This window comes from Podarcis gaigeae, assembly GCF_964106915.1.
Source record: "Podarcis gaigeae genome assembly, chromosome: 3".
Classification (NCBI taxonomy): domain Eukaryota; kingdom Metazoa; phylum Chordata; class Lepidosauria; order Squamata; family Lacertidae; genus Podarcis; species Podarcis gaigeae.
Genome location: NC_139680.1, coordinates 10,345,845 through 10,373,843, shown reverse-complemented (window position 1 = coordinate 10,373,843; position 27,999 = coordinate 10,345,845). Strand labels below are relative to the sequence as shown.

Here is a 27,999-nt window from a genome sequence, read left to right as displayed (position 1 = left end):
CTAGCAGTTCGAAAGGACATCAAAGTGCAAGTAGATAAATAGGTATCACTCCGGCGGGAAGGTAAACGGCGTATCCGTGCACTGCTCTGGTTTGCCAGAAGCGGCTTGGCATGCTGGCGACATGACCCAGAAGCTGTACCCCGGCTCCCTCGGCCAATAAAGCGAAATGAGCACTGCAACCCAGAGTCAGCCGCGACTGGACCTAATGGTCAGGGGTCCCTTTACCTTTACCTTTAAATCTGATGTGCACAGACATGGCAGTAGACCCAACCATGTTAAGCAGGAGATCATGGTCATTCCTTTCCAAGGGATGATTGCTCTTTGGGTTTCCATAATGAAAGCTTTCTGTATTAATACACACACACTGCAAAATAGCCTCCATTTTAAAGCTGCAATGTAAACAATCCCAAATCCCTATTACCCTTCGACGAACGCTTCTGGCAGGAGTCAGTGTTAAAGTTTAGCCAGCATAGTCTTTGGCATCAAGCAACAATTTGTTTGTGGTCCTCCAAAACTACAGAGATCCCCACCATCTGGTATTACTGTAGCAACTCTCTGGTAACTTTAAATGTATATTGGCTTGGAAAGCAGTTATCTCACCAGAAAATCTTCAAGTTTCCCAGTCAAAAACCTTGCTTCATCTGTTTTCATTGTATAGTGAGTTCAAGTTCAGACCATGCAAAGTGAGTGACTTATGTGCTTCAGACCTTGATGTGAGCAGGGGAAAAACGGCTCATGAAAGATGCAGGGAAGGGTGGAAAGAATAAAACATTTAAAATTCCAAAGTTATCTCAAAAAATAATGAAAATATTAAGGTGATTTCCTGGATGGTTTGAATTTCAAGTCCTTGTGGCTTCTAAAGAAATCTTGAACAGATATGGGGAAAGTTAGGGAGCTAATTTGGCGTGGGAACGGTGTGCTGCATAATGTAAACGCAATTCCTTCATATATATTAGCATTATATTTTAAAATAGATGGGTGAAAGAAGTTAGCAAGACCAAAATAACCAAAACCCTACAACCAGAATACTAGAAGAAAAGTCTGTAAGTTCCTTGATATGGTCATTCCAATGGAAATGATTGTGCTGGAAAGGGAACCCTTTTATTTATTCCCCGCCCCCAAATCACTTACTTGCCACCTATGAAAGCACCAGTATTTGGGGTGTTTTTATGCCATTTAGTAAATTTGGAGAGCTAGCCAGTAAAGGTCCATTGTCCAAATAATCCACTAGTATCTTTGAGAGATATCCAAGGTCTGATTTCTAGTTTTTCAGCCAACAATGCTTCACCTTCTGGATCTCAAGCTGCTTACCTAAAATATAGTGGTGAAATTGGTACTACTACTACTACTACTAAACCTGTTACTATTTATTACGTTTCTATTCCACCATTCCTCCCAAAGGAACCTAGTGTATTGTCACAGCCTACTGACTGTATTTGCTACAGAGCTACTGGAGGTTTCCAAGTGTCCTTTCTTGGCCGTTTGATGCCTGCAGGAGCAAGAACAAAGTCCTCTGGGGACCAAGTGGAGCTACATGGGACACACAATTTGTAGCAAGCAGCAGCAATTCAGAGCTGATTAGCTGTGAGGGAGTCAAAGAAGGACGGCTGGAGACAGGTTTCATATCAGAACAGGAGATAAACTGCAGCACCACGGACAGCTCCAAGGCAGACAACTTGCTCCTACCACCCACCACCAGATCCAAACTGATAGTATAATAGTGCAGGTTCTGATGCACCACCAAACCCTATCTTTCCTTGGAGCCTAGCATTCTGGTCTGCTATAGTTTCCAGGGAACTATACATTTCCCAGAATCATTCAGATGAGTCATAAGTAAGCTTTGCAATCCTCTGGCATCTCAGAAAAAGAGGAATAAGTGCCCCTGGCATCCTGGCTGGTTGATGAGATTGTTATTAGGAGGGCTCCAGGTGCCTGCTCCACTGAGCTGTTGAACCTAGATCTGTGTTGCTTCCTTACTAGTCTGCTTCTCCCTTGCCTTAGATAAGGGCAATTTGGACTTATCTAGTACAGTGCTTTCCAAGATGCTGTTGGGGTCTCTGCATTCCCTTTCCAAACTTCCTAGACCAGGCATAGGCAAACTCAGCCCTCCAGACATTTTGGGACTACAATTCCCATCGTCCCTGACCACTGGTACTGTTAGGTAGGGATGATGGGAGTTGTAGTCCCAAAACATCTGGAGGGCCGAGTTTGCCTATGCCTCTCCTAGACAAATCGATGGCCCCTAGCAATTGAACATGGCCTGTTAGCCTATCATAGGGTTGATAGCATTCTTAGCTAAACAGGAGCTCTGCTTTAAAAAGAAAGGGGGGGAATTAGTCTCCTGTTCCAAAATTCTAGGAAGGCCATGGCTTCTATGATATTTGAATACTGTAGATTATTAGCAGAGGGTGTGGATCATATAAATCTTATTAGCAGCCCATCATTCCACGATAGCTCCCACCTAGTTAACTAATGATGGTCAAGTCCTACAAAGAAGCAGACACAACTTGCTAGAAGTAAGGAATATATTATTCCTGACCATCCAGCAGGATATTCCTGAAAACCCTCCATATAGACCGAACACAGGGACTGTGCAGCCTTAAAAACAGCCCTTGGGGGCTTATGCCCATTTTTTTTCTGAGCACAGGACCTCTGAGTAACAATTATTCCAGCAATTTTCCTGTGTTTTGCATGTGTGTTGAAATATTACTTTTTTAAAAAAATGCAAAATTCGACATGAAAATCAAAACTTAAGAGGGTTGGGTTAAATGCATGTTTTCAATATTGGCGAGAGGGGGAATGGGCAGTGTAGACAGGCTTGCCTCCATTTAAACTGGAATAAATGAAATGATATATAGCCTTGACCTTGAGTAGCCCGCTCATGTTTAAAACTATTAGCCTTGTCTACACTAGCTATATTTGCTACGTTGGCTGATTTGGCTACATTTTTCCGTTAATGTAGACCAGCTGTGTGTATGCACGGAACACAAACATACAATAAACAGATTTAGAATCCTGTTCGTAATATTATAGCCAAATCGAGCTGCGAAGTGACAAACAATAATGAACGGGGGGGTGCGGGGGGGAGACTCCAAGGAGATTACATTCCAGGATCCTGAAACGGCTCCATTGGAAGGCTTGGCACAGAAGAGCGAGCTGGTGGAGATGTAAATTAGCTTCGACAAAGGAAAGATGGGAAGAAAGAAAGAAAGAAAGAAAGAAAGAAAGAAAGAAAGAAAGAAAGAAAGAAAGAAAGAAAGCCCTTTTGAGGTCCAACGATTCACACCTGGGTAGACAGTCTAGCAAGCTTCAAGGTAGGTAGCACCCCCCGGTTTCTGAAACGGTTAACTTTCGTCAGACGTCCCAAACTGAGTATAGCAACAACCTGCTCTCATTTGTAATACCCTTTGTAGATGATTATACGAAACAAAGATTTTAAACTCAAACCAGGTTTTCCACTGGGGGAGCGTCCAAAGATGTTCGCTGAGAAGGAGAAGAAAGCCAGATGGCATGTGTTGGTATATAGTTAAGAGTTACACAGAGTAAGTCGATAGGAAATGCGAGGGAGGGGAAGGGAAATCACAGCCCGCAGTTTTTCATTATTGGCAAGCGAACACTCCGGGGTGATTGCAAAAGAGCTTTATGGGTTTCTTTCGCTCCCAGGGTAGACTTAAATATTTGTATCATAACACAGGCACAAACTTGCATCCAGGGGTTTACTGGCTGTTTAGAAAGCATTTGGTATATTAAAAATGCAGTTACTCAAGCTTATTGCCACAAAAAGAGCTGAAACCATGATACTAATTAAAAACATAACCTTTGGTATCGCTAATATTTGTTTCTCTTTTTTCTTCTTCTTCTTTTAAAAAAAGCTGTTAATAATGGGCAGTGCATCTGGAAGAAGAGATTTTCCTTCCAAAGTGGAATGTTCACACAGTAACCCTCTTCCTCAGGCCAATGTGTTTTATGAACTTGTCAGCAATTGCGGTAGGATAAGGGGGAGTGGAGGAAAAATAATCTAATGTGATACACACACACACAATTCAGGCTTATAATTTTATAATTTGACACCGTTAAAAAGTCACATGGAAGGAACAAAACCTTCCACTTATATTAAAAACTAGAATTACATCCTGGCTGGGGTTCAAATAATGAAATTAAAAGATTTCACTTTGGAGACTTTGAACTAAAATGTTGTAATTCCTTCAATTTCTAAAGCCACGTGTCCTCTGATCTGCATTTCGCAACAACTAACCTATACTAACACCAGCTGTTATTCCACTAGTTTGTAGCTGAATATGTTACCCCTGGACACTTCATACAGCACCCCATTTCAAGTTTTAAGCTTGGAAACAAGTGTTTCAATTATACAAGTAACTTGGAAACATCATGAGACCATCGGGCATATGGAGATCTGGCCATTCCCAAACTTTTATTCATCAGTGCAAAATATTTAACCTCCCTTCACCGAAAGACCCCAGGGTGGTGTACAAAAGTGTGGCTAAAATCCTGTTTTTCATTTGTTTGGATGGAGGGTGTTTTCTGACCTTTGCCCATCATGCAAACAGCAGCAGCAGAAGAAGAAGAAGAAGAGTTTGAATTTGATATCCCACTTTATCACTACCCGAAGGAGTCTCAAAGCGGCTAACATTCTCCTTTCCCTTCCTCCCCCACAACAAACACTCTGTGAGGTGAGTGAGGCTGAGAGACTTCAGAGAAGTGTGACTGGCCCAAGGTCACCCAGCAGCTGCATGTGGAGGAGCAGAGACGCGAACCCGGTTCCCCAGATTACGAGACTACCGCTCTTAACCACTACACCACACTGGCTCACTAGCAGCAGAGGTGCCCCCGCAAAACCAGATTCGAATCAAAGGTACCCCGGATGTTAAGGCAATAACAGCAGCGGTACAAGCCAGCGGAGGTTTGTGTGTTAACAATGGATAATGCATCACCAGTAAAATCCTATGGCCACTGCTGGTCACTGATTGTACATATCATCTCTAAAGCCCATAGCTAGTCCAGCTGGCATGAGAATAGGCTGCCGGGTTCAATACTGTGAGACACATCTCACACAGCAGTCTCCTCAGAAGCCAATAACATCCCACTGCAACAGCTCTGGCACCTGGTTTCTATTTGGGAATGTAGTTTGCAGTCCCAGGCCTTTCTCGATTCAAAAATAAATTCACTCCTACCCCTGCCCTTTTATTTTTCTCACCATGATGGCAATGCTAAAAGTTTTAATTCCGTGCACAGTGGTACCTCGGGTTACAGACCCCTCAGGTTACAGAGAAGGCAGTTGCAGAGACAAGCAGTGGCAGATCTGCCGCCTGAGGAAACTGCCTCACCTTGCCTCATGGACCAACTGGCCCTGATTCACCTACAAAAGCATTTTGACCATTACAGAGCCAGCTATACAGCATCCTAAGAGTACAGTGGTACTGAGGCTAGGAAGAAGGGCTACCCCTATGCTATCCATATAATCAGTTATCAGGAATCAATATATTCATGTATGCTCACACATAATCAGGGTTTACAGTATTTTATAATCCATTTTGAATCAAAGGGAAACTGTGCCTTAGCTAACTGCAAACTGCTTGAAACAGCAAAATTAGGAGCCGACCTTTCCCCTACAAACATCCGTGTACCCTGGACAAGGGGAAGACGTGAATCAGAGATTCTGGTACAAAATCCCCTCAGATACAGGCTAAATTAATCCACGGAACAGGAAGAGCAAAACCGCAAAATCTCCAAACTCCCTGTCCTGTCATAACTAGGGGAGAGGTTAGACAGAGCGTCACTGCAAGCATCGGAAAGCAGAACTAGAACTCCGTGCTTGACCAGTGCTTGACCAGAAGCTGGTAGCATGGCAAGAAGCTTGCTAATTGGCTAATTTTCGCTGACAATATCGTGACTGTCTCATGGTTGTCTCATGATCTATGATTTGCTGTGATCTGCTCAGGTATAAAGACCTCTGGATTTCTGTCAATCGGGGTCCCAGTTCCTTTTGGAAGAGATTCCAAACTGGGTCCTTATTGCCTGGCAATAAACTTCACCTTCTTATTCTCCATTGCTGAGTCTGCCTGATCCTTATTTAACACCAAGCAAGTACCTGCTTACGTTCACGTGCTTCAGTACCTCAGGTTACATACGCTTCAGGTTACAGACACTTCAGGTTACAGACTCCACTAACCCAGAAATAGTACCTTGGGTTAAGAACTTTGCTTCAGGATGAGAACAGAAATTGCGTGGCAGCAGCGGGAGGCCACATTAGCTAAGTGGTGCTTCAGGTTAAGAACAGTTTCAGGTTAAGAACGGACCTCCAGAACGAATTAAGTTCTTAACCCGAGGTACCACTGTAGTAGCCAAGGAGGGCATTTTTTAAAATTCCCCCCTCCTCTGTTTGTGTCAAATTCCAGGCTTGCCAACAATGCCGGTGTGTGGGAAACAGTGAAACTGACGAAAACAAGTGAATTCGTTAAAATCTAATACCAGCAAAGATGCTCAGCTCCGTAGGCAAATGCTGCGTCATTTGTTACATGCATCTGCTGGGGGCAGGATCAAAGGTACCAAAATATTTCTGTAATGCTAGAACCGCGAAGCCCATCCTTAATAAGATCTCAAGATTGCAATATTAACTTTATTGCATTTTATTGCATTTTATTTTTACTTTTCACTCAGGGATCGCCAAAAAAACCCCAAAAACCGAGACTACAGTTCCTTTTATGTATTCCTGTGTGCATTTTTATTTATTTATTTAAACCACCAAGGTAGGAGAGATTTATATCATGTAACGCAAGCTCTCAATTGTTTTGGAGAGATACGCACATCTTTTATCAATTTATGCAACTGTAAAATGGAAACCTGTGTGTACCCAAAGAAATCAGTAATAAAACCCCAGTGGTTAGCCACAGTACTTAATTTTATGGGTTAGGGGGGTTTCTTTTTCTCTCCCTCCCCCCCTTTTTTAAAAGTAAAGGCTTGAATGCTTTAAGAATTGCACATTCCTCAAGTCCTGCTTTTCATTTGGGGTTGACAGGCAAAGTTCAGAACACATCATTATGGGGTTCGCAGTCACTGCTAAAGGTAACGCTCATATTACAAATGAATTAATAGAAAACACTTACCTTCCCTACTAGCTTGCCTTTCCTGTTCATGCAAAGGTAAAAGTCTGTCTCTTTCCCTTTGATCCGGACTTGACTGCCAAATGTGTCTGTTTCCACTAGAAGTTGGGCTTGGAAAGGAAGAAGAAGAAAACAGGCATTTACCAGACGGGTCATAGAGTGAATGAGTGAAGAAGGAGATACCCATTTTCACATAATCTTGTGAGGTGAAACAGAGCATCTATTTTGTGCCCTGAGGCCCCCAAGTAAATAACTTCAAACGGACACATAATTTTAGCTTAAGTTTTTGGGGAAAATTTAGGCCACAACTTTATTGATTACAAAACAAATTGAGCAGTATTGGCCTAGGCATTGGTCAGGGACCATAACTGACTCCTGCCTCTCTGGCAGGCAGTCTGAAAGGGTAAACACCAAACGAAGGAGCAACACCGGTGAAGATCAATTGAAGCTCACCCCAGGGTTCCTGTGCTCCTGGCATGGCCCTAGCCCTTGATCCCGGGGCCAACAGACAAGGCTTGGGCCACACCTAGCAACAACACACCCCATGGGGGCGGCTTAAGGGTCCCAAGCGCAACCAGGACCCTCGATTTAGGAGGATCCCATCTGTATCCCTGGGGCAGAGGAGAAGACAAGGGGGGGGAGAGAGACACGATAGCCCTCATGAGCTACCCATTACATGACTGCTTATGCTGCATTAAAGGTAAAGGGATGCTGACCATTAGGTCCAGTCATGGCCAACTCTGGGGTTGCAGCGCTCATCTTGCTTTACCGGCCGAGGGAGCCGGCGTACAGCTTCCGGGTCATGTGGCCAGCATGACTAAGCCGCTTCTGGCGAACCAGAGCAGCATACGGAAATGGCGTTTACCTTCCCGCCGGAGAGGTACCTATTTATCTACTTGCACTTTGACATGCTTTCAAACTGCTAGGTTGGCAGGAGCAGGGACCGAGCAACGGGAGCTCACCCCGTCGCGGGGATTCGAACTGCCGACCTTCTGATCAGCAAGCCCTAGGCTCTGTAGTTTAACCCACGGCGCCACCCGTGTCCCATATGCTGCGTTAGAAAGCTGGAATTTTATAGGACTATAAGGCTGCCATGACAGTCAACAGAACCCTGTAGAGTTTGGAATATGTTGCATTATTTCTATAAAGAGAACCACACCTCTGTCTGGCAAACGTTGCTTTCAGGTTCCACATCACAAAAGCAAGTCCTACTGACTATAGGTCCTGTTGGAAGGAACTAAATAAAAGGGGGGAAGCTTGGTGGGCAAAACCAGTGCTATTTTTCTGGGGGTACTTTATTTTTTAAAAAAGAAAAAAGGCACTGGAGAAACCTTGTTATACTGCTGTTCTAACACTGCTTGGCACAGTGTAATGTGAACCACCATAAGATCTACGGATGAAGGACACTATATAAATGTAATAAATAGTAAGAATACAGTGGGACCTCAGATTACATACGCTTCAGGTTACATACGTTTCAGGTTAAAGACTCCGCTAACCCAGAAATAGTACCTCAGGTTAAGAACTTTGCTTCAGGATGAGAACAGAAATCGTGCACCGGCAGCGCGGCAGCAGCAGGAGGCCCCATTAGCTAAAGTGGTCTTCAGGTTAAGAACAGTTTCAGGTTCAGAACGGACCTCCGGAACGAATTAACTAACCTGAGGTACAGTTGTACCTTGGATCCCAAATGCCCTGGAACTTGGACGTTTTGGCTCCCGGACGCCGCAAACCCAGAAGTGATTGTTCCTGTTTGCAAACGTTCCTTTGGAACCCGGACGTCCGACAGGGCTCCCACGGCTTCTGATTGGCTGCAGGAGCTTCCAATCAGAAGCCGTGATTTGGTTTTCGAACGTTTCGAAAGTCAAACAGACTTCCGGAACGTATTCCATTCAACTTCCAAGGTAAAGGTAAAGGGACCCCTGACCATTAGGTCCAGTCGGGACTCTGGGGTTGCGGCGCTCATCTTGCTTTATTGGCCGAGGGAGCCGTCGTACAGCTTTCGGGTCATGTGGCCAGCATGACTAAGCTGCTTCTGGAGGACCAGAGCAGCGCATAGAAATACTGTTTACCTTCCCACCGGAGTGGTACCTATTTATCTACTTGCACTTTGACATGATTTCGAACTGCTAGGTTGGCAGGAGCAGGGACTGAGCAACGGGAGCTCACCCCGTCGCAGGGATTCGAACTGCTGACCTTCTGATCGGCAAGTCCTAGGGTCTGTGGTTTAACCAACAGCGCCACCCGTGTCACAAATGTACTAATAAGAAAGAACAAGGTTAGAAGCATCAGGGTACTGCGACCTGCCTCAGGTGGCACCTTGGTTGAGATAGGATAGATCAGGGGACACATATCTCGCGCACACCCTGGGGACCAAGGTTGTCGGGTGGGTGGGGTTATGCACCTGTCAATCACCCAACACCTCAGGCATCAAAATGTCTTGGGCCAGCCCTAGTAAGAGGGCAGAGAGTGGGGAGCCACAAGCCTGTGGCAGAGCAGGTGGTGTGCTTCCAGGTGATCCCATGCTCTGTTGACCCCCAGAATTTCCTGTTAAAGGTTCTCAGGGGGCAGGAAAAGACCTTTGCCCAAGAGAAAGACATCTTCCAGAGGTCCAGGGGAGTTTCTGCCAGCCAGAGTAGACAGTATAAGGCAGTTTTGTATTCTCGTTATTCTCATGGCTTCTGTCCTCTCATGTTTCTGTATTCATATGTCAAGGGGGCAGGAGGGAATACAGTCTTTGTGCTATGCATAATGTTGATTGTCAGATAAAAACAACTTTCATTGAACTTTGTCCTAGGGATTCAACAACAAAGCATCACGACAAAAAGGTTTCCCATCGCCCATTGCCTCCTGAGCCAAATGGTGGATTTCAATCATGTATGTAAAGCAGGTCTGCATCTTTTAAAATTCACATTTGTCTCCCTTTTCCAAAACATTCCCATGAAAGCTGGGTAGTTTCAAAACTACAAGATACATCACCTCACCCTCAAACTAAAACAAGTATGAGTAATACCCAGGCTGATTTTAATTTGAAAAATATCACCTTAAAAAGATGTCGGTTCCCTGCTGTGAAAATTAAAACCATCTGGATGGCGTTATTTCCAATAATTAATCTAGCTCTCTTTTGACACTGTTACTAATTAAAATACGATACCCCCTTTTTTCAAGTAAAGAATTTAAATAAATTTTAAAGAGCTAATAAAATAATGTAATAATTTTTTTGGAAATAAATGAAAATTACCTTTCCTCCTACTTGCGCAGGCTGAAAAAATGCTGTGGCTGTACCTTTTCTGCTAACAAGAACTAATTTAGTCAAGGCAAGGCTCAAGGTAGCAACAGCAAACAGCATTCATTCACACAAAAACCAAGGACTAGTAGACACCGTGCAATGGGTCTTAAAGGCAAAATGCAAGGTATTTAAAGGGAAAGATTTAGAATAACATTTCCAAGACCACAACTATGAACTCGCTTACATAGAAGGAAAGACAACTGAGTTCACCGTATTGAATCATGGTGCCAACTTGTTCCTACGCACCCAAATAACTAAGCATAATAATGATAATGGGACGTAACAAGAGCCAGGCTGTCACATGGGTTAGAGATCCAATCCTGTGATCTATTGAAACCCATTAGGAACAGGACGAAAGGAAGAAACCAACAATGGAAACATTTGCTGGGGTTAGAGTAATTGCAGATAAATTATTTGTCATTTACAGTCATACCTCAGGTTACAGACGCTTCAGGTCGCGCGATTTCGGGTTGCGCACTGCGCCAAACCCAGAAGTACTGGAACAGGTTACCTCTGGGTTTCAGCGCTTGCGCATGTGCATGCACAGAAGTGCCGAATCGCAACCCGCACATGTGCAGACGCAACGCTGCGGGTTGCAAACGTGCTTCCCGCACAGATCACGTTTGCAACCTGAGCGTCCACTGTATTCTGCATTTTACATGGCGTGAAATTGGGCCCAAGCTTTGGATCCCCTCAAAGCTGGTATAAGTTCATATCAGTTGTGTCCATTCGACTTCTAAAACGTTCAAGAACCAAATCGCTCCTGCAGCCAATCAGAAGCCATGGAAGCCCTGCTGGATGTTCGGGTTCCAAAAGAATGTTCGCAAACCGCAATCACTTCCGGGTTTGCGGCATTCGGGAGCCAAAATGTCTGAGTTCCAGGGTGTTCAGGATCCAAGGTACTACTGAAGAAGAAGAAGAAGAAGAAGAAGAAGAAGAAGAAGAAGAGGAGTTTGGACTTGATATCCTGCCTTTCACTCCCCTTAAGGAGTCTCAAAGCGGCTCACAATCTCCTTTCCCTTCCTCCCCCACAACAAACACTCTGTGAGGTGAGTGAGGCTGAGATTTCAGAGAAGTGTGACTGGCCCAAAGTCACCCAGCAGCTGCATGTGGAGGAGCGGGGAAGCGAACCTGGTTCACCAGATTACGGGTCCACCACTCTTAACCATTACACCATGCTATAGAACCATAGTATCATAGAATTGTAGTTCTGGAAGGGACCATCATCTAGTCCAACTCTCTGCGATGCAAGAATCTCAACTAAATCATCCATGTCAAGTGACCATCCAACCCCTGATTAAAATCCTCCAAGGAAGGAGAGACCACCGCCTTCCAAGGGAGCCTGTTTCACTGTCAAACAGCTCTTCCTGTCGGAAATTTCTTCCTGATGTTGAGTTGGAATCTCCTTTCTTGTAACCTGAATCCATTGGTTCTAGTCCTACCCTCCAGAGCAGGAGAAAACAAGCTTGCTCCATCCTCCATGTGACAGCCCTTGAGATAGTTGGATGGCTATCATATCTCCTTTTAGTCTCCTCTTATTCAGGACAAGGGACACGGGTGGCGCTGTGGGTAAAAGCCTCAGCGCCTAGGGCTTGCCGATCGAAAGGTCAGCGGTTCGAATCCCCGCGGCGGGGTGCGCTCCCATTGCTCAGTCCCAGCGCCTGCCAACCTAGCAGTTCGAAAGCACCCTCGGGTGCAAGTAGATAAATAGGGACCGCTTACTGGCGGGAAGGTAAACGGCATTTCCGTGTGCAGCTCTGGCTCGCCAGAGCAGCGATGTCACACTGGCCACGTGACCCGGAAGTGTCTTCGGACAGCGCTGGCCCCTGGCCTCTTGAGTGAGATGGGCGCACAACCCCAGAGTCTGGCAAGACTGGCCCGTACGGGCAGGGGTACCTTTACCTTTACCTTTATTCAGGCCAAGCATACTCAACTCCCTCAACCATTCCTCATAAGGCTTAGTTTCCAAAGCCTTGATCGCCTTACCCAAACTACCACCCAGCCTGTGGGGAAACTTCTTAAAATAGATATTGTGATATATTTATTTTTAACTGCCTACTTTTATAAAACATTGGTGTTGTAATAGATTAAGGGATATTGAAAAATGAAACATTGGGTCAGCCTTAAATAAAATCTGCTCCCCCAAGTTCTATGGTTTAAATGCAGCCAATAACAGGATCACTTATCTCAAAGTTTATCATTCCAGCAGGGCATGCTTGTTAGCCCAGCTGAACATTTTCCCCCTCAGATTTTGTTAAGGGCAGATATTTAAACATCCCTAGAAATGATAGACATTGTGGATGTTATTTGAATGTACCAGACACAGCAGAAGACTACAACCAGCTACATAAACACATGTTATCCTCCTTTTGGGGTAGTTTAACATCATGGCACAATGAAAATATCAGATTCTACCTATCTGATATTCACCTGGAGGTAACTGCAAGGATGGCTGAGTTTCTGAGAGTGGTGAACGGCACGGTTTAGTTGAAAGACACTCCAATGAATATTTATGTTACTATATATCTTATATGGCTGTTTCTTTGTGTGTATTTATTTTTTTTGTATATGGATGTATATAGATGTATGGATGTATAGGGATGTTTTAAGATAGTCTATACCTGTAATGTCTAATACAGTGGTACCTCGGGTTACAGACACTTCAAGTTACAGACACTTCAGGTTACAGACTCTGCTAACCCAGAAGTAGTACCTCGGGTTAAGAACGTTACCTCAGGATGAGAACAGAAATTGCGTGGTGGCGGCGCGGCAGCAGCGGGAGGCCCCATTAGCTAAAGTGGTGCTTCAGGTTAAGAACAGTTTCAGGTTAAGAATGGACCTCCAGAACGAATTAAGTTCTTAACCTGAGGTACCACTGTATTCTTTCATTGTTCATCACAGCTAATTGAAGACCTACATTTTGCCCTGCAGCGGCATGTACTGAAGCTGTAATGGCCCCATTGAATCTTGCAATACCCTCTTCTTCTAGGACATGGACGTCCAACTCCCAAGAGACTGCGATCTACTTGAAGTACTGGAAGGAATTTTTTTTGTTATAAAAAAACTGGCAGTGATCTACCCATGGATCTGGAGATGGACCAGAGTTGTTGAGCTTTTTTTAGGCAGCCAGAGTCATTGGACTTTTCTTTGGGGAGCCAGAGATCACTCAGGGACCTAAGATAGACCAGGGTCACCCCACGATCGACCAGTAGATCACAACCAACCTGTTGGACATGCCTGTTCTAGGAGAATGGGATGTGTGCCAGAGAGAGAGGGAAAGGAGCACTTAGCACAACACACCTTCCCAGTTGGGCTTAACTGCTGGTCCACCCATCCAGGGCCTGGTGAGCAGGGCAGGCTTGAGATATTTTCCTGCTGCAGGGAAAACACAGGTTTAGGTTCCCACCCTACTCGCTTCCTGAACCCGGCATCACGCCTGCGCTTCTGCCAGCCCCATCACAGCATCTGGCACACTCACCTGCTGCTGTGCCCATGCTGCCACCATGGTGGGCACAGCAGAAAGATTTACAGCACTGTGTCAGTGACGCAGGAAGCCCTAGTGAGGCTGGCAATGGCACAACAACAGGGTTGTGGACCCGGTAGGGAAGGAGTCGGATCTGCTGCGTGAGGCAAAAGGCTTTGCTTCATGCACACAGGCCATCCCTGCTTATAACATGAGGGCCTCAAACCAGCTGAGGTAAAAGTAGCGGAGAGGTGAAGCTTTGAGGGACGTGCTATGTGCCTTTTCCTAATGCAAAAATCAACCCCTCCTGAGGGAACATTTCATTGGATGAAGGGGTTGACCATGTTTGGTTCTATGTGACTGTAATGATATGTTTCGTTTTGCCCTGAAATCATCTTCTAGTAAAGAACAAAAACAACTGCAAATCGCTCCTTCTAACAACAAGCTCAGGTGGGGCATGTCAACAGACAGACCATCTCCTCAGAGTATTGTGAAAGAACGATGTCAATCAACATTTCATGATCTTCTTCTACCAGTCCACAATAGAAAGTGTCCTTTCATACTGCATCACGGTGTGGTATGCTGTTTTGGCATCATCTGATAGCAAGTGCCTACAGAGGGTGGTGAATACAGCACAAGATATTATGGGCTGTCCCGTGAATCCGCTGGATGAAATAGCGGAAGAACGTTACCTTAAGAGAGTGAGGAAAATTCCTCAGGGATGATTCACACCCGGGCCGGCACTTTCTTGATCTCCTGCCCTCAGGCAGAAGATATAGAAGCATGATTAGTCGCACCAACAGAGTAAAGAACAGCTTCTATCCATGGGCTGTTAGGCTGCTGAATGAAATGACAACAACAGGGCAACTGAGTTTCGGGTTTGGTGGGTGTGCATCAGTAAACGAGGGGAATTAAGACTAAGAGAGCTGAGTGGGGGGGCGTGTAATCTCACTGTATACAAGTTGTACAAGTGACAATCAAGTATTTCAATTGTAGCCGGAATGGTACCATCAAGAAGTCAGGCGGAGGCATCAGCAATGCTCAGGGAAACTCTGAAGCACGCAGATATGCAAAAAGAGTCTTTTTAAAAAGAAAATCTAAGGGAGACCGCACACAGAAAACCCGCCCTAAAAAGCAGCCCAGTGAAGACTGTGCGTGAGCAGTAGCCACGGACCGTTAACTGTCAGTTGGTGGAAACAACGGAAAACTTGGCGGGGTGGATGGGTGTTGAATGGAGAATTGTGGAGGAATAAATGGTTGGCTGGCTATGAACCTGAACAGGAATACTCCTGTTAGGAAGTGAGGGAACACTTCTAAGATTTCCTGCTTACGCATTGTAATCCACCACTCAGCACTCAGACACAAAGCCTTGATGCACCAGACTAGAATCAGCTAGACTAGGAGGTGGCACTACAAAATGACAGAGCCACAAGAGTGCTGAAGTGATACTCTTTCAACACTCAAGCCAGGCATTTAAACCCTGTGTAGACAAGCGAGGCTATGGAGGACTCTTCCTTTGCAATTGTCCCACCCCTTTGTGTTTCCATATAAGCACTTTCTCGTTTGGCAGATTATTTTTCTGAGAAGCCAGCCTCTGTTTTATGGGACTTAGTTGCAACAAATTGAGTAATGCTAACCATATGGGATACTGTGCTAAGTGCAAAGTGGTGATGTCACGCAGAGACTTTACCTGGTATTAGGAAAGCAGCATTAGAGCTATCTTTTCATGCTCTATTCTAGAGGCAGTTGGAAAATGGAGGTAGATACAAGGGTAAGCATTGGTTTCATAGCAAATGGGGCCTGTTCAGTTCAATCTTTTGGGAAACTGTGTACGTGCAGCTACTCACACAGAGTCAGTTAAGGTTTGGCAGACAGCCAGAAGGCAATCTGAAGGAGTAAGTCTGCCTGGTGATAACAGAGGCATGGAGACCGCTCCCTGATTGGTCAAGCTCTCTCAAGGGAGTGATAATTAATGGCCTACTAACTGGTAGTTCAGGAGTTCAGTGTTTCAGTAGTTCAGTGTGGGAGTTGAGAGTCGTGTCAGAGAGAGCTAGCATAAGATCCGTGTTCTGTTCCTGTAAATAGCCCACTGTATATAATAAACACCTAACTACAAGTTCCTGGCTCCTGCTTCGTCTATCCTGTCTGCAGCCAAGTCGCCAATTGCTTCCATGGATTCTGCGTTTACTCTGCTAGGTCTGGCTAAGGTCCCGCAACTAGTCAGAAAGTTGTGAAACACCAATAGGTTTTCCCATTACAATCTTCAGTCATTAGTCAGGGTGCAATCCTATCCCCACTAACCTGGGAGTAAGCCCCACAGAATTCCATAGGACTTACTTCTCAGTAGACATGGTTAGGGTTGCGCTGTAAATGAGTGCCAAGAGTAAAAAAGGGGTAGGGTAAAAATGGGCCCTAATTTTAACCCTATTCCTAGAAATAGAGTTGAAATGGACCCACAAGTCATCTAGTCCAACCCCCTGGCAATGCAAGAATCTCAGCTAAAGCACCCATGAAATGCCCATTCATCACTAATTTTGGAGGAGTTCTCTCATGTTGCATTTTCCGTTGTAGGGGCAGTGGATCCTATATTGGCTTTATAGCCCAGCTGTACCACCTTCTGGCGCCAGCAAGCTATGGCTCACTGCATTTCTGAACCAATAATAATAATAATAAATTTTATTTATATCCCGCCCTCCCCAGCCAAAGCCGGGCTCAGGGCGGCTAACAACAATAAAACAGTACAAAAGTACAGCACAAACAACACTCTAAAATCATTCATTATAAAACTGATTCAAATCAAGCCACTGGCAACCATTGTGCCAGAGCTCCACGAAGATTGCCGAGGGAGGGAGTCAGGCTGTGCCCTGGCCCAAGGCCTGGTGGAACAGCTCTGTCTTGCAGGCCCTGCGGAAAGATGTCAAGTCCCGCAGGGCCCTAGTCTCTAGTGACAGAGCGTTCCACCAGATCGGAGCCACAGCCGAAAAAGCCCTGGCTCTAGTTGAGGCCAGCCTAACTTCTCTGTGGCCTGGGACCTTCAAGATGTTTTTATTTGAAGATGTAAGTTTCTCTGTGGGGCATACCAGGAGAGGCAGTCCCGTAGGTACGAGGGTCCTAGGCCATATAGGGCTTTAAAGGTTAAAACCAGCACCTTAAACCTGATCCTGTACTCCACCGGGAGCCAGTGCAGCTGGTATAGCACCGGGTGAATGTGGTCTCACAGCGAAGACCCCGTAAGGAGTCTCGCCACAGCATTCTGCACCCGCTGGAGTTTCTGGGTCAGTCTCAAGGGTAGCCCCACGTAGAGCGAGTTACAATAATCCAGTCTGGAGGTGACCGTCGCATGGATCATAGTGCATTACATAACCAGGTCACATGTCTGGTTATTTTTCTTAATTTAAGAAAACAGCTCATCAGCCTATTCTCCATGTAGGTAGTTATCTTAATTAGATTCCCGGTGGGGGATCTTGTAGAAGAAATACCATCTCTTTAACTGGGGTTCTGCCCTTACAAGGGAAAATCTTCTGCTGGCAAGATTTCCTCATATTTGGTCCATTTTACCTCAACTTCATTGAGAACTCCCACTGGAGAAGGAGAAAAGGGCAATTCCTTAAACATCTAGGTGAAAGGGATTATACGTATATGGATGTCTATATGAGTGCTGAAAAGCGATAGTCCAGCTATGAAAACATTAAGTCAGAGGAAGACTTGATGGTGGTGATGCCAATTATCTTTCAAAGATTTCCCTGGAGTGAGAGGATGGGAACCAGAAAGCTAATGAAAAGATATTAGGAGGGAGTAACAGGAAACTGCAAAACAAAATGACTTGAGATTTGTCTGTATCAAATAACTCCATCTCGCCTCTTTGGGCTGAATCAAAAGGGATGCCTCGATACGTCTGGCTAGATAGAAAAACGGGCTCCATGAAAACACATTTCCCAGCCGAATCTAAGCGCAGCATCGCCATCCAATTATTCTGGTCTCTGCTGGGTCGCATGTTCCATCCCAAGAGAGTGTAATTCTGCACCCACCCAGAGGAGGGTGTGGTACGCTTCCCACAGAGCCCTATTATTTGCTTATTTATACAATTTCTGTCCCGCCTTTCATCGTAGATGATCTCAGGGTGGGTCACAACAATTTAAAACACAATAAAAACCGGGGAAACGCATTCAAATAAAACAGTGCAGCACAATCTACCTTCCATCTTTCCCAGCACAGCCCAATAAAAAACATAACTTGAAATGCCTGGCAGAAGAGAAAGGTCTTGAACCAGTAACCGGAAGGTGGATAATATCGGTGGCAGACCAGCTTTAGGACTCTGCCAAGGTGTGTGGCACATCGCTGCTCTTCCAAGTGATGCATGACTCAGCAGGGCCATTCAGTTGCAACCAGGGTGTTCCTTCACCTTAAATGATCACATGCCATTTATGTTGCCTGCGTTCACCACTCCTTCTGCACCATGGGGCCTTGGGGAAGGGTGAGGTACTGGGTGCTGGCAGTAGGGTGCAGACGGGCCTCCTCACACACCCAACTGAATGGCGATGCCAAGCTGTGGTACATTCAGAAGAGGAGCAGCTGGAAAGAGTAGGGCTATGAAAGGATGCTTTTGAATTATGCTGCCAGAGGAGACTCTTGAGAGTCCCATGGACTGCAAGAAGATCAAACCTAGCCATTCTTAAGGAAATCAGCCCTGAGTGCTCACTGGAAGGGCAGATCGTGAAGCTGAGGCTCCAATACTTTGGCCACCTCATGAGAAGACTCCCTGGAAAAGACCCTGATGTTGGGAAAGGAGAAGGGGACGACAGAGGACGAGATGGTTGGACAGTGTTCTTGAAGCTATCAGCATGAGTTTGACCAAACTGCGGGAGGCAGTGGAAGACAGGAGTGCCTGGCGTGCTCTGGTCCAGGGGGTCACGAAGAGTGGGATACGACTAAATGACTAAACAACAACAACAACATGAAAGGACCATGTGGAAACCACTCTGCTTGCCTGCTCTCCATGAGTGCAGGACTGAGCCCACCATCAAAAACACTTCTGCTGTTAGCTATAAAGGATGAAGGGAGGGACGCGGGTGGCACTGTGGGTTAAACCATAGAGCCTAGGACTTGCCGATCAGAAGGTTGGCGGTTCGAATCCCCACAATGGGGTGAGCTCCCATTGCTCGGTCCCTGCTCCTGCCAACCTAGCAGTTCAAAATCACGTCAAAGTGCAAGTAGATAAATAGGTACTGCTCCAGCGGGAAGGTAAAGGGCATTTCTGTGTGCTGCTCTGGTTCACCAGAAGTGGCTTAGTCATGCTGGCCACATGACCCGGAAACTGTACGCCGGCTCCCTCGGCCAATAAAGCAAGATGAGCGCCACAACCCCAGAGTTGGCTACGACTGGACCTAATGGTCAGGGGTCCCTTTACCTTTATAAAGGATGAAAGGCAGGACGCAGGGGGCACTGTGGCTTAAACCACAGAGCCTAGGACTTGCTGATCAGAAGGTCGGCGGTTCGAATCCCCACGACGGAGTGAGCTCCCGTTGCTCGGTCCCTGCTCCTGCCAACCTAGCAGTTTGAAAGCACATCAAAGTGCAAGTAGATAAGTAGGTACGGCTCCAGCGGGAAGGTAAACGGTATTTTCGTGCGCTGCTCTGGTTCGCCAGAAGTGGCTTAGTCATGCTGGCCACATGACCCGGAAGCTGTACGCCGGCTCCCTCAGCCAGTAAAGCAAGATGAGCGCCACAACCCCATAGTCGGTCACGACTGGACCTAATGGTCCCTTTACCTTTTATAAAGGATGAAAGAGCGAGCTAAAGTACATGAGTTGGCCTTGCCCACCTCTGGCCTTGTTCCCGCCCACCGCCAGCATGCCACCAATGGCTCACCCCCAAGGAAACATGGCACTTGAGAGAAACCTCTCTGCCCCTGCTGTTTATGAACCGTCAACTCGTTCTCTGAGGGTTAGTCTTCGTGTGGCAAAAGTGGCGCCATCCACACACAAGGGGGGAGAAATCAGCAGGCAAAGAATGAAGAAGTATGGGAGAGGAGCTTAACAAGAACTGAGCATGCTCATTGGGTACAGAATGCTAACCGACTATTGGCAGGAGGAAATGGAAATAGGAGGGAGGGGCAAGCAAGAAATGGACAGCACAACTGGCCAGTTGGAATCCCGAACAAGAACATCCCACATTGCAATGCCGGACACACTTCCTCAGCCTGCACCCAGTTGCAGTGGCGTAGCGTGGGGGGTGCAGGGGGGCCGGCCGCACCGGGCGCACCATCTGGGGGGGCGCTCGCCGCCTCCGGAGCCGCCGAAGAGCCTCGGGCACAGGCTGTAGCAGAGCCCCATGTCTCGCGGAACCGACGAGCTGTGCGCGCGTCCGGGCTGAAGGCGTCCGGCAGGCAGCGGCTCTAAGCGCTCGCCGCGGTCCCCGTGCATCAGAGCCTCAGAGGGCGCGCCAGGCAGCCCCTCCTCACAGCCCCGCCGCTGCCGCTGCTGCAGCTGCTGTGCCATGTTGCAAGCGGCGTCGTTTGGGCGGCAGCGCCAGCGGCAACTCGCCTCAGATCACCTGACACGGACCCGCTGCCGCCGCCGTGGCTACCTTACCGTAAATACCCCAGCCCAGGCAGCAGCAAGAAGAAGCTGGCAGCGGCGGCAGGTTAGGGGTTAGGGGGCGCAAATTACTTGCTTTGCCCCGGGTTAGGGGGCGCAAATTACTTGCTTTGCCCCGGGTTAGGGGGCGCAAATTACTTGCCTTGCCCCGGGTGCTGACAACCCACGCTACGCCGCTGCCCACTTGCCATCTGAAAATAGACCATGATGCTCAGCTCTAGATCTAGAAATAATTAACTGCTTCTTATTTCCCATCATTCTTTCCTATATCACTTGCAATATCCAAAGTACTTTACAACCCTCTTCTCTTATACCCTCACAACACAACACAAACCACCACAATCGATGGTGTTGTTCTGGAAGATGGTTTTGTTCTACACCATTTCCCCAAATGCCAGCTGTTGGGAATCACAAGAGGACAGAGTGCTATCACACTTCTGGGTTTCCCATAAAGAATGGCTGGGGGTGATATCTGGCCACGAGTACATAAATACCGTATTGATTTGTTAATAATATAATATGAATTTTGCTTTAATTGTGATGCTTTAGCTTATTTTTTTATTTGTTGCTTTATTAGCAGTGATTTGTAGATTATAAATGTTTCACTGATGATTTGTTGAGCATTTCATATAATTTAGGCTGTGTTTGTGCTGTTCTATCATGTTTTTTTTTATTGCATGTAAGCGGCACAGAAATATAATCAAGTCCAAACAAATCAAACAGCTATGTCAAAAAATGGCTGGATTTTAAAGCAGGTGTGGTTAGCCTGCAAGGTCCCAGATGTTACTGAACTCCAAATAATAATAATAATAATAATAATAATAATAATAATAATAATAATAATAATAATTTATTTATACCCCGCCCATCTGGCTGAGTTTCCCCAGCCACTCTGGGCGGCTCCCAATTGAGTGTTAAAAACAATACAGCATTAAATATTAAAAACTTCCCTAAACTTCAGATGTCTTTTAAAGAGAAGATAGCTGCTTATTTCCTTCACATCTGAAGGCAGGGCGTTCCACAGGGCGGGTGCCACTATCGAGAAGACCCTCTGCTTGGTTCCCTGTAACCTCACTTCTCTCAGCAAGGTAACCACCAGAAGGTCCTCAGCGCTGGACTCAGTGTCCAGGCTGGATGATGGGGGTGGAGACGCTCCTTCAGGTATACTGGGCTGAAGCCATTTAAAGGTCAGCACCAACACTTTGAATTGTGCTCGGAAACGTTCTGGGAGCCAATGCAGATCTCTCAGGACCGGTGTTATGTGGTCTCGGAGGCCACTCCCAGTCACCAGCCTAGCTGCTGCATTCTGAATTAATTGTAGTGTCTGGGTCACCTTCAAAGGCAGCCCCACGTAGAGCGCATTGCAGTAGTCCAAGCGGGAGATAACTAGAGCATGCACCACTCTGGCAAGACAATCCGCAGTCACACAACCCCACAACCCCATCAACCCCATCAGATCCAGCAAACATAACCAATGTCAGGGATGGTGGGGGTTATAATGCAGCAACATCTGGAGTGCCAAAGGTATGCCACCTTTGTTGTAAAGCGTAAACAGACTTTCTGGGTGTAGAAAATGCCTAAGGTGCAAAACAGCCCATAGAACTGCTGAAATATATCCAAACACAGCTCCCCCCCTTTTTTTACAATCCAAACATTGACTCCAACGATACATGATAGAATGACCTTGCATCCACTCCTTAATCATGACATAATGAAGAGGGAGCTATGCCAAAATTATGTAAAGTCTGTGGGGAGTAATAAAACCTGCAGGCTATGAACAAGTGAGAGAATCTATATTGCCTACATATTGAAATCTTATCCATATAAACATATAGCTCCATCATCTGATATTTCAGTTGCTCGCTCTAGTATACATAAGACGTTGTTGACGTTCTTGAAGAGAAGGAAGCTACTTGCAGCAAGAAATGGATGTAAGAGAAGATGCAGGGACTAGGGATGGGGAACAGGAATTTAGTTCACATTTGTAGAGGATCTTACTTAATGCACACTTTACAAGACAATATGCAAACCAAAACCCAACCGCCCTTCAAAATTCACACGTCTCTGAATTTTGCAACACAGTTCTCCAGTGCAGTAATGCATACAAAAATGCATATAGTAGAGCAAATTCTGCATATAAATGCGTCTTAGTGGAAATACCATACACAAATTCATTATATTAAGAAAATTGCTTTGCAAAGATGTGTACATCAGGTAAAATTGCAAACAAACATGTGCATATTAGAAGCCTAGTTTATTTTGTGTCTGTTTTGAAGAAGTATGATTTGGTCCAGAGTTTTTGTTCCATATGTCCTGCTCAGACCAGACACATTAAACATTGCTCCATTTTAATATGCCTTGCTTTGCTAGATTTTAAGGCCCTGATTCTCATTTGAAAGTCATAACCTCTTCCTTTTTTTAGTTTTTCCTTTATTATAGCTTTACATCATAACTTTACATCTTGCAATTATACATATTCTTGTTTTCAGAGTTTGTAATTTTTATGATCATAGATCGACAAGTATTACTGTACACAAAAAAGATGTAATTTTAAAATCATAATACTGTATTTTTTGCTCTATAAGACTCACTTTTTCCCTCCTAAAAAGTAAGGAAAAATGTGTGTGCGTCTTATGGAGCGAATGCAGGCTGCGCAGCTATCACAGGAGCCAGAACAGCAAGAGCAAGTGCTGTTTTCACTGCACAGCGATCCCTCTTGCTGTTCTGGCTTCTGAGAGTCAGAATATTTTTTTCTTGTTCTCCTCCTCCAAAAAACTGGGTGCGTCTTATGGTCTGGTGCGTCTTATAGAGCGAAAAATACGGTGTTCCTCATAAATGAATGACTTCCCATCTCTTCCATTTTGTACTAATAAACTTATTGCCTATATTTGCCCATTGTCTTAGATAAGGAAAATACTATAAATAGAAAGTCATAATCTCTGGAGATAGAGACCTCAAGGTCAGGTCTTATCCTGACCAAGCCCTTTCAGAAGCAACATGGACCATTTGGGGCATCCATGGCCTGCAGAATACAAGCAGAAAATCCAGGCACATCTAGAATATTCCAGCACTTCTACTAAATAGCATGTCTTTTATAGATTCATTGCTAGAGGCAAAGCCAAAGAAGAAGCGTGATATATGAGAAAACAATAAATAACGAAAACGGAGAAACCCAAATTATGGGAACATATTGACTTTCCATCTTCAAAATGGTCCTACTCCTGGCCAGCAGTTCGGTTGATTTGTATTTACTCAAAATCACGTTGCCAATCCATCTTTGGAGCTTCAGTGACTGGCTGCTCTTCTCCACTGGCCAAGAAGGAGAGATTTCAGCACTACTGTATTCTCTTCCCACATCAATCTCTCCAGGTTCAACACTGTCCAAAAGTGAGTCTCTTCAAGGTCACACTGTTGTGCTTGTGAGCGCTCCAAGCAGAAGTTAATCTGGAGGAATTTGTTGAACATTAAAAAGCACTGGTTGAATTCAGATTACAAGCTGTGCCTAATATAAAAAGATGTTATTTGCTCTGTATGGTGAGCAGGTTTTATTACTCTGTGCCCTCCAATAAAAGTTGAAATTATGATGATTCATTTTACGAGTGGGAATATGCGTGTTTGTATATTTGCTCAAAGGAGCTCATTGTAGCTTCTTCGTCTTCCCCCAGCAAAGTGAGAAATATCCTGAAACGAAGGTTGCACTATGCTCCTGTATCCAGCAGGAAAGATTCTTGTGGATCTGAAATTCAGGTACGCATGGTTGCAGGGTGGGAGACAGATGGTAAAAATCTATGCACAGTGAAGGGTGGGTATATTTGCTACCTTCTTAAAAATGAGAAACAGCTTTTGTTTATGACAAGCAGATGCAAAAGTAAATTAAAATACAGGCCTTTGGGTTCAATGGAGGCTTCCTTAGGAGGGTGGGCAGGTTTTGCTGCTCCTTCCTCCCCTCTTCAGAGCCCACGACCTTCCACAGTGTTCCAGAGCATCTCTCCATGTTCCAGGGCAAATTTGGGGAAGAACACAGAGCAGTGTAGGTCTACCCCTCCCATTAATATAGTCTGTTGTGTAATTTTATTTTACTTTTAATTACATTTTTCTGAGGAGGTGAAGGAGATATTGAAGTTCTAGCACATCACAATCTCATTCCTAAACAGACACACAACCAGAATTAATTGTGTGTCTGTATGCACACAGTATACGCCCACAGCTGTAATAGTAGCAACTTCAACATCTGCAGGACAATTGATGCATGACTACCCAGGAGCAAGCCCCATTGACTTCAATGGAGCTTACTCTCCAGGTAAGTGTATACAGGATTGCAGCCTTAGAGTCTGAAGAGTTGAAAAACAGCCTTAGAGTTGAAAAACTCCCACCTCCCCAAAAAGGACATACTACACATAGCTGTCAGGGACGCAGGTGGCGCTGTGTGTTGAACCACAGAGCCTAGGACTTGCCAATCAGAAGGTCGGCGGCGTGAATCCCCGCGACGGGGTGAGCTCCCGTTGCTTGGTCCCTGCTCCTGCCAACCTAGCAATTCGAAAGCACGTCAAAGTGCAAGTAGATAAATAGGTAGCGCTCCGGCGGGAAGGTAAAGGGCGTTTCCGTGCGCTGCTCTGGTTCGCCAGAAGTGGCTTAGTCATGCTGGCCACATGACCCGGAAGCTGTACGCCGGCTCCCTCGGCCAATAAAGCGAGATGAGCGCCGCAACCCCAGAGTCGGCCACGACTGGACCTAATGGTCAGGGGTCCCTTTATCTTTACCTTTATGCCTCACTTGGTTTAATGGGACTTACTTCCAAGTAAGTATGCACAGGCTTACAGTCCTCTTTCTTCACACCATGTCTGTCAACCAGCTCATCTCAAATTACTCACTCTTTTTGCAAAGGGATGGCAAGCAGTCGTACCTACTGAACTTTTCCCGCCCCCAGGACTCTCTCCAGCCTTCCTCTTTCACAGGCACAACCTACAACTTTAGAATGCCAGTTTCCTCCTTGGGTACAGTGAAGAAAAAAGAGCATCAGCGACTGGCAGATCTCTTGCTGCTGGTGGTCAAGAGTAAAGGTTAAGGGACCGCTGACCATTAGGTCCAGTCGTGGCCGACTCTGGGGTTGCGGTGCTCATCTCGCTTTATTGGCCAAGGGAGCTGGCGTACAGCTTCCGGGTCATGTGGCCAGCATGACTAAGCCGCTTCTGGCGAACCAGAGCAGCACACGGAAACACCATTTACCTTCCCGCTGGAGCGGTACCTATTTATCTACTTGCACTTGGACGTGATTTCAAACTGCTAGGTTGGCAGGAGCAGGAACCAAGCAACGGGAGCTCACCCCGTCGCGGGGATTCAAATCGCCAACCTTCTGATCAGCAAGTCCTAGGCTCTGTGGTTTAACCCACAGCGCCACCCGCGTCACTGTGGTCAAGAGTGCTGACAGGCAATTCCATCTGGCGGTATTTCCCCTCTCTGCAAGAATTATTGGCGCAAGCTGTGTACATTGCAAGTTCTCTGCGCCATTGTCCGCGCAAGGCAGCTAATACGTTTCACTGTATTTTCCTCTTTTCCAGCTGCACTGGCTCCTGGTGGAGTACAGGGTCAGATTTAAGGTGCTGGTTTTGACCTTTAAAGCCCTTCATGGCCTAGGAGCTTCATATCTACGGGACCACCTCTCCCAGTATGCCCGACGGAGGACCTTAAGGTCCATAAATAGCAACACCCTAGAGGTCCCGGGCCCTAAGGAAGTTAGATTGGCTTCAACCAGAGCCAGGGCCTTTTCAACACTGGCTCCGGCCTGGTGGAACGCTCTGCCTCATGAGACCAGCGCCCTGTGGGATCTGATTTCTTTCTGCAGGGCCTGTAAGACAGAGTTGTTCCGCCTGGCCTTTGGCTTGGAATCAATTTGATCCCCTCCCCCTATTTCCTTTTTCCTTTCTCCTTCTGTGATGGAACTCCTATTTGGGGACTTCCCTGGCTTTTTTCTGGCGCATGTAGGACCAGTTTGGATAGTTGGCCTTGGTGAAGACTTGGCATTTTCATCCCCCAAAAAGTTTTTGATTTGAGTTCCTACTGAAATGAGGCTGCATTTTAATGCTGTATTTTAATCTTGTTTTTAAGTTGTATTTCAATCAATTGTTTTTATACCTGGTGTTAACCGCCCTGGTGTTATCCAAAAACTAAATCACAGACCATAGAATTGTAGAGTTGGAAGGGACCACAGGGGTCATCTAGTCTGACCCCGTGCAATGCAAGAATCTTTTGTCCCCCATGGGAGTCGAACCCACAACCCAGAGATCAAGAGACTCCTGTTCTATTGACTGAGCTATCCCTTGGACACTGGCTGGGGAACGAACTGGCTCATAGGCACAGATGGCATTCTAGAGCGCTGCTAATGTGCTTCCTATTAGTGCTTGGGGTCAGGAAATGGCAATTTGCAGGGCAAAAAGGTCAGTTCTAATTTGTATAGGGACATCCGGCAGTGCTGGGTTCCCTGCTTCCCTTGCAGCTAATTCAGTTGCAGCTAGGGTGGCCATGTAGCCTTCTTTACAGAGGACAGCCTTCTATCTGAAGGCTGGTCCAAGCGTGGTTGGAGGATAAAGGGTCAGGAGAGCAGGGAGTCTGAAGATGGCCAACAGCTGTTAGGACCTAGATACCAGATTAAGCAGGGACACGGGTGGTGCTGTGGGTTAAACCACAGAGCCTGGGGCTTGCCGATCAGAAGGTCGGCAGTTTGAATCCCCGCTACGGGGTGAGCTCCCGTTGCTCAGTCCCTGCTCCTGCCAACCTAGCAGTTCGAAAGCACGTCAAAGTGCAAGTAGATAAATAGGTACAGCTCCGGCGGGAAGGTAAACGGCGTTCCCGTGTACTGCTCTTGTTCACCAGAAGCGGCTTAGTCATGCTGGCCACATGACCCAGAAGCTGTACGCCGGCTCCCTCGGCCAATAAAGCGAGATGAGCACCGCAACCCCAAAGTCAGTTACAACTGGACCTAATGTTCAGGGGTCCCTTTACCTTTACTTTACCAGATTAAGCAGGCACACTGGGAGTTTTCCAATGTAGTGCTGATGAGATTTCTGCTTGCCTGATGGAATGACCTCCTCTCTCTTCCTGCTGTGCTCTGTTTTGCATTGCTCTGGGGTTTCTCCTGACCTTACAGAGCCAATTTGGGGGCATATAGGGCACAGTGAGGAGAGGGAAGAAAGCCCTTGAGGAACCAGTTAGTTGAATACAGCCTACTATGTTTAAATCTCTACCTGTAAATTAGCATATGCAAATATTATACAAATTTGTGTCCTTTTTATGACACATTAAGTGGCCACCTATAAATTAGCATATGCAAATATTATACAAAACTGAGTCCACCTTTCTATAATGCCTAAGTAGCTACTCTATTACAAGCAATGGTGCTTACAAATGAGCACTTTACCGAGTTATAACTTACTGGTATAGACGCAACTTCTACAGTAAGCCAGTTGGACCCAGGGATGATTGAGAAATTCGCTTTAGTTCTCATTTAAAGGCAACTCTGACTAATTTGCACTTTCCA

At 46.0% G+C, this 27,999-nt stretch overlaps 1 protein-coding gene and 1 long non-coding RNA gene across 8 annotated transcripts in view; one reads left to right on the top strand and one right to left on the bottom strand.

Moving 5' to 3' along the window:
• Nucleotides 1-27,999, bottom strand: part of FGF18 (fibroblast growth factor 18) — a 137,738-nt gene that overhangs the window by 16,439 nt on the left and 93,300 nt on the right. For all 7 annotated transcript variants that reach the window (XM_083730821.1, XM_083730825.1, XM_083730823.1 and 4 more), the window contains one exon: nt 7,125-7,231. In XM_083730821.1, coding sequence (XP_083586947.1) covers nt 7,125-7,231 — 107 coding nt within the window. The remainder of the gene's footprint in view (nt 1-7,124; nt 7,232-27,999) is intronic.
• LOC310840842 lies at nt 3,151-24,184 on the top strand. Its single transcript, XR_014562196.1, has 3 exons — nt 3,151-3,314; nt 7,224-7,327; nt 24,131-24,184. It is a non-coding gene; the product is annotated as an uncharacterized lncRNA (long non-coding RNA).